At 42.4% G+C, this 7,189-nt stretch overlaps 1 protein-coding gene across 2 annotated transcripts in view; it reads right to left on the bottom strand.

The window, feature by feature from the left end:
* The window catches only part of mark4a (MAP/microtubule affinity-regulating kinase 4a), a 72,002-nt gene that overhangs the window by 48,330 nt on the left and 16,483 nt on the right, over positions 1 to 7,189 (bottom strand). For both annotated transcript variants that reach the window (XM_063202998.1, XM_063202997.1), the window contains exon 2: positions 3,114 to 3,311. In XM_063202998.1, the coding sequence (XP_063059068.1) occupies positions 3,114 to 3,311 (198 nt within the window). The remainder of the gene's footprint in view (positions 1 to 3,113; positions 3,312 to 7,189) is intronic.

Below are 7,189 nucleotides of genomic sequence, written 5' to 3'. Positions count from 1 at the left end.
ATGAAAAAAAGTGATTTGTGCGAGCCGCGAGGTAGCCTACGTGCTGAAAACAGAAGTGGAGAAAATGACAGGGGCTGCACGTCCGAGAGTGTCAGTGTCAAACAAAGATGAAGGTAACAGTGGCACCACTTATCAGCCCAATAAACGGACAAAGACATCTAAAGTGTGGCGATATTTTAAAGACAAGGCACAATACCTGGTTGTGTTTCTGTAGGAGACTATATTTATTGAGGAAGTGAAAGTTTTTCAGACCGAGACGCGCGGTATATTTCACACTGCTTTATACTGTCGCTATGCTGGCGGCGTGCATAGCAACGACAGGGAGATAATTCAATGATTCGTAATGTGCCTGTTATAGACGCAATATTCAACATCTTTAGGGTGACAGTGGTCGGGGTGTTTGTAGAAGAGCTTGTATACAAAGTTAAAAAGTAAATGAAGACAACAGAAGTGTGCATATTCCGGCCAACAGCGTGAGATGTGGAGAAGTGAGAGGAATGCATGCCTGATTCAGAAAGGTCTCTTCCCTTCTCCTCCACGGACGGTGCACGAAGTTCACCTCGCACTATTCAATATTGTTTGTGCCGACTGCAGGTCTAAATAAATAGTAATATTATTCTAATAATATAATAAGTCATAATTATGTCGTGCTGCAATTACTAACTGGGTCTATATTAGCGACAGAAAGGGGATAGGGACCAGCAGGGTTTTGGTGCGTCAACAGAATGACATGGACAGAGTAGCCTCGACGTTCTTTCCTTGCAGGCTACTCATAATCTCTGGTAGCCTTTACCCTAACATATTTGTTTCCACTTTCCTAATACTGTATAACTTGGGCCTCTTTATACATCAGTAAATGTAGGCTAATAAGCTTGATTTGAACTGAAACAAATAGATATTATATTAGGCCTGTATATAGTTTTTTTTTTTATTATTATTTTTTTTAAGAAATCATTGTCCTCCTAATAGGTGCACTCTGCTTTATTTGTCTGTTATTTTTCAGGTCAAAATTAAGTGGCATATCACAGTTTTTCCCTTCCAAAAAAAATTAAAAAATAATCGCGACTATTCGAAAAAAATAGTTGATAGAATAATCGGGAGGAAAATAATCTTTAGGGACAGCCCTAAACCTGACTATTGCCCAATGAATGCAGGTCATCCTTGCTCCACAAATATTGTGTCTGGGAAGACCGCATTGGAGATCTATTTCATAAGACAGGACCTTATGCTGTCGGGAGAAGAGCAAAAGCACCCCTACCACCAATAAATGCCTTCAAAACAATGTCCTGATCATCTTTTAGAGAATGATTATGTGGTAGATTGGACAACACAGTTGTTATCAATGCAAGCCAACACATGTGCATGCTACCTTGACGCGCCTCTCATTGGTCAGATGTACTACATTCATATGGAGGGAGTCAGGTTAAAGGTGTACTGTGTAATATTTTTAGCAGAGTCTTTCCAGAATTCATGCTGTCCATTCACATGTTACATTTTTCACAAATACTTACCACCACCATCAAACTAACATTCATTTTGACAGGGAAAATTGCACTTTTCATACAATGAAAAGATGGATCTTTTCCATGTCCGTCCACCATTTGGAATTTTCAGAAATAGACATTTTTTAACTACAAAACTGCAAAACTTTGAATGTTGTTTTATTCTGAAGTAAATATTCATGAAAAGATCAAATTTTGCAATGTGCAGCACAGTTTCAATGAGCAGCATAGATGCAATACCTACTCTGGCCACCATCCTACACAGTGCACATTTACAGTTTTTCTCAATTGGTTTTCTACATTTCTCACAACAGAATAATGATTCTCAAAAGTCTTTGTTCAATTGTGACTTCCTGGTGTTACCTGTGCACATGGTCAAATCAGTTTCTCATTGTTTTCGGCATATAGCAAATGCTCTCGTCCACCATGCCATGGCTGTGTACAATTCTCAGTGATTTCGTACATTATCAATTGCTTTTGTCATATCACTCAAAAAGCTTTGTCACTGAATGCATGAAACTATCTCAATCTTATCTGATCAATGTAATATAAAACTGAATTTACAACATTTCCCATCTAATCTAAACAGCATTTCGCTTCAGAAAAGATCCTCAAGAGTGTACTATTCAATTGACAACATGAGAAATTGATTTGACTAGCTTGTCCATACACTATGACACAATGACTAACCATTCTGCTGGCGCTGATACGTTTATTGACACAAAAAACTTGGTTTTGAAAGACAAATAAGGGTTTTGAGCAAGAGACTCGGTTTTGCAGGTTATCCACCGTGTTTTGCCATTTGTTAAAGCTGTTTTGAGAATGAATATTATGTTTTGCAAATTGCGAGAGAGATTCGAGAAATGTACAAAACCAATTGAGAAATACTGTAACAGTAACCACTTCCCAAATACTCACACAGCAGTGCTCCATACAGTACACTCTGTCACATAACACGTGATGATGATCATGATTTGTGCAGACAGAACCGATCTGTGCCCCCACAAAGGCCACTTTAGGCCCTTTTCCACTGTCCATTTTTTCTACCTGGTACAGCTCGACACGGCATGACTCGGCCGCCATTTATTGCACTTCGATTAGCTAAGTATGACACGGCAAAGCTCAAAAACCACCCCTTGTTTTTTTCGGCTGGCTGAACCGAGCTGAGACGGTACTGTCACTGCATACTACCCAGAATGCACTGAGTCAGCTCCCCAACAACGGTGAATTAAAAAACAATCATGGCAGACACCCGATAAGCTACGTTAGACTTCTCTTTAGGTTGACACTTTATTACTTTGATATTAGAATCAAAGCTAAAAATCAATATTATAGTACACAAGTATGATGGAGGTCTGGTTTACTTGGGCAAGTATGTGTGTCTGTATTTGTGTGTGCATATTTATATGTTCTGTGTGTGTGGGTGTGGGTGTGTGTGTACTGTGTGCGTGCGTGTGTGTCTGTGTGTGTGGACTGTCTGTGTGTCTGTGTGTGTGTGTGTGTGTGTGTGTGTGTGTGTGTGTGTGTACTGTGTGCGTGCATGTGTGTCTGTGTGTGTGGACTGTCTGTGTGGACTGTCTGTGTGTGTGTGTGTTGGTCTTGAGAACTCACCTCTCTGCTAGTTAAGGTGTGGCGCGCCAGCTTGACTTTAGCGAAGTTGCCCTTGCCGATGGTCTTGAGGAGGCGGTAGTTGCCGATGTGCGGTTGCTCGTCCGAACATGAGGCCATGGAGCCGCGGACGCGAGCGCCCAGCGAGCGACTCGACACGCTTGTGCCCTTCTCGGAGCGGCTCACCACCAGCGAAGCATGCTGGGTAAAAAGAGAAGCAAGCAAGATGAACACGGTTAGAGGAGGAGTTGTTGGAACAGGGGCAGCCATGGCCTAGTGGTTAGAGAGTTGGTCTTTCAATCTAGGGGCTGCAGGTTTGAATCCCCCCTGACCTCTCCATACATTTCCAACCATGGCTGAAGTGCCCTTGAGCAAGGCACCTAACCCCACATTGCTCCAGGGAATGTAACCAATACCCTGAAAGATAATAACTGTAAGTCGCTTTGAATAAATGAAAGCGTCAGCTAAGTGCAATGTAATGTAATGTAATGTAATAATGTAAACAGACATGATGGTTAGGGAGTTGGTACCCTGACATAATGGTTAGGGAGTTGGTACCATGACATAATGGTTAGGCAGTTGGTACTGAAATCGGAGGGTTGCGGGTTTGAATCCCACGTAATCCATGGAGCAGGGCAACTACAGTGACCTCACATTGCTCCAGGGACTGTAGCTAATACCCTTTACCTAAATGACTGCCCCCTCACCCTCTCGCCCTTTTCTGGGTGCACCTTGTGGTTGTGGACGTGTGTCCCTGTAGTCGTAGTTGTCCCTGTGAATATATGTATGTAGGGTGGATATACTTATGTGCAATTTTGTGTGTGATGTCTTCGTGTCTTCTTCTGTATTTATGTATGTATGCTAATTAATTGACACCTTAATTTCCCCTCGGGATCAATAAATGACACTCTACTCTACTACTACTCTACTCTGCCATCAGGTACAAGATTCATATTTGTATCTGATTACCTAATAGTATGGCTAGTATCCGCTCTGGTATTAATCCAAAAAATCAAGAACAGCACTTTTACATCATGGCCACCCGAGTGGATCAAGTGGTATAGGAGCCGTTTGGCAACCCGAAGGTTGCAGGTTCGAGCCCCGTTCTGCCTGACCCCACCAATGTGTCCTTGAGCAAGATACGTCACCCCAAGTTGCTCCTGGTGGCAGGGTGGTACCCTGTGTGGCAGCCACAGCCATCGGTGTGTGAATGGGTGAATGTGAGGCATAAAATGTAAAGCCCTTTGAGTGTCCGAAGGAGTGAAAAGGCGCCATATAAATGCAGTCCATTTACCATTTACATCATGTCCGCCTTAGTATATCCAACCTTCTGAGGATTAACATGAGGATCCATGGCAAGATCCTTAGTAGTCAGGATAGTTAGGCTCTTAACTTACAAGTCACAGATCTACAGCAAAACTGATGGAAGTTGTCATGTGTCATGCAATTTGAATACGAGCACTACAATGGCCAATACACAATCCCATAATACCGTACAATAATACAACACAAGCTGAAGGCCAAAGTGTACCAGCCAGGAAATCTCCATCCCAGCTCCAAGCTGTGTTTTCATATCTGCCTTTCACACAGTCTGCGTTGATATGTGTTTATGCCATTGATTTCAATGGGACACTGCACTGACTGCTCAACATCGCTAAAAAGCCTAGTTGACATGGAGTGTGTTTGTGACATTCATTTCAATGGGACATCACTTAGTGTACAGGCCACTCAACACAACACAGAAAAACAGACTCAAGTCCAAGTTGCAGCTCAGATATGAGTGGTGTCACCAAACTGTCATCACCCTGTCACTGGGTGGCCACACCTTCTGTGTGGAAGCACTGTTTTCATGTATTCCTAAATTTAACACGCAGAAAACGGACAAAGATCACTTCTGAGGGAGGTGCAGTCAGTGGCGCAGTGCACTAAGCCAGTGTTTCCCAACCTTTTTTGACTCGCGTACCCCCTAAGCCTTTTTGTTGTACCATGAGTACCCCCTATCCCATGCTCTCTCTATATACTCTATTCAATTGTCATTATCACATTTTTCCGCGTACCCCCTGAGGTGTGCTCGCGTACCCCTAGAGCAGTGATTCTCAAAGTGTGGTCCGGGGACCACTAGTGGTCCGCGACAGAGCTCAGGTGGTCCGCAAGTGGATTTCTACTTTTCCAAGACCGGCTAGCAGTAGACTATATTTGTAATATTATTACAAAACCAAACATAGCTGAAATCTCATTTTCACCACAATAAGCCAGGCTTGTGAATGTGAATAAGAAGTAAGTGATCTGCATCAAAATTAGCACCCGTCAACTGTCAATTCAGTAGACAGGTGGTCCCTGAAGATTTTTTGGGGCACAAAGTGGTCCTCGATCTGAAAAAGTTTGGGAAACACTGCCCTAGTGGTACACGTACCCCTGGTTGGGAAACACTGCACTAAGCTCCTCACATATGGGCTTGCATGCCCATGGGGCACCCGGGTTCGAGTCAGGCCTGGGTCATTTCCCAGCCCTACCTCATCTCTCTCTCCACACTCACTTCATGTCAAAAAATACCCAAAAATATATCGAATATCGAAAACAAAAAAGAGCCTGTTGTGGCCATGTGTGTGTGTGCACTGATTGGTACTGTACATGTGCATACTCATTACTGTACATTGGTGTGCCTGCAGTCAGTGGTGTAGTCTACTTTTTTGAAGTGGGTGTACTGTATATTCGAGCATTTTTTGAAGTGGGTATACTGTATATATTTATGCTATTCTAAACAATGGATCAATCAATTTTAAGTGAGTATACTGAAGTCCCTAAAATGTAGAAGTGGGTATACTCAGTATACCTGCGTTCTACGTAGACTACACCACTGCCTGCCGTTCTTGCGTATGTGATACAATCAAATGTTGCTTTTGAAAAGACAAAGTTAGTGTATTACACTTCCCTATTCTGGGTTTTAAAAGTGATCGGCAGGTCATGTGACACAATCTGTGTGATAAATGGGGAAAAAAAACTACAAGTCCCAGAATTCCTGCAAATGGGTACATCTTGCGCTGATGGAGCAAATGTTAGTGTGATCCTGCAGTACTATATAAAATGAATGGTCAGATCTTGAACAACCACAAAATCAAAGCGGAGGCACATTATTGCAGTCTTTGCTCAACCCCTGCAGTTAGGAACTAGTAGCATACGTAAAAAATTGGAAAAAAAAATGCCTTGCTCAGTTTGGCCTGTTCTCTCTACATCTACTATGTGCACCTCATATAGTATAGTATGTCATTTATATTATATAGATATAATAATATTTTTTATTTTAACAAAATGATTCAAAATGGCGGACTTACATGGAGACGTCCCTCCTATTCATGTACGAAAGGTGTAAATCTTCAAACCATGATGAATATTTATTAGTATGGTGATATTAGGCTAAAGATTAATGGAAAGAGATGATATTTGTGAATGAGCAGCATACATTCTGGAAATAAACAACTGAAAATTTACTCCCTGGACCTTAAAGTGAACAGGCTCTGATACCACTGTGGCTACATCTGATCAGAGGGACTTTGGGTACTACAAGGCCACAACAGTCACCACTAGCTTCTGTGTGTGTGTGTGTGTGTGTGTGTGTGTGTGTGTGTGTGTGTGTGTGTGTGTGTGTGTGTGTGTGTGTGTGTGTGTGTGTGTGTGTGTGTGTGTGTGTGTGTGTGCCTGCGTGCGTGTGTGCCTGCGTGCGTGTGGGCCTGCGTGCGTGAGTGCGTGCGAGCGAGCGTGCGAGCGAGCGTCCTTGCTTGAGTTGACTCCACTTAACCTAGTCGAGATTATATTTGAATTATTTCACTTCTCCCAGTGCAGATTATGCATGCAGTTGTTGACTTAACCCAGTGTTGTCGTTGCGTGGCTTTGGCTGAGTTAAGCTGCCTTAAAGGACAAGCATGACGTGATGGAAAACCCAAGAGTTATTAGATTTGATAGTCTATTGCTATTATTACTGTCAAGTATACATGTATAATAGATAAGTGTACACTACAGTATGTATTTTAAGGATCATGCTCAATTCTCAACGAGTCAGTTAAATGTGTTTATAGAGTAGT

The sequence above is a fragment of the Engraulis encrasicolus genome, chromosome 7, assembly GCF_034702125.1.
Source record: "Engraulis encrasicolus isolate BLACKSEA-1 chromosome 7, IST_EnEncr_1.0, whole genome shotgun sequence".
NCBI lineage: Eukaryota > Metazoa > Chordata > Actinopteri > Clupeiformes > Engraulidae > Engraulis > Engraulis encrasicolus.
Note: the sequence above shows the minus strand (reverse complement) of the source record. Positions and strands in the feature narration are given on the sequence as shown.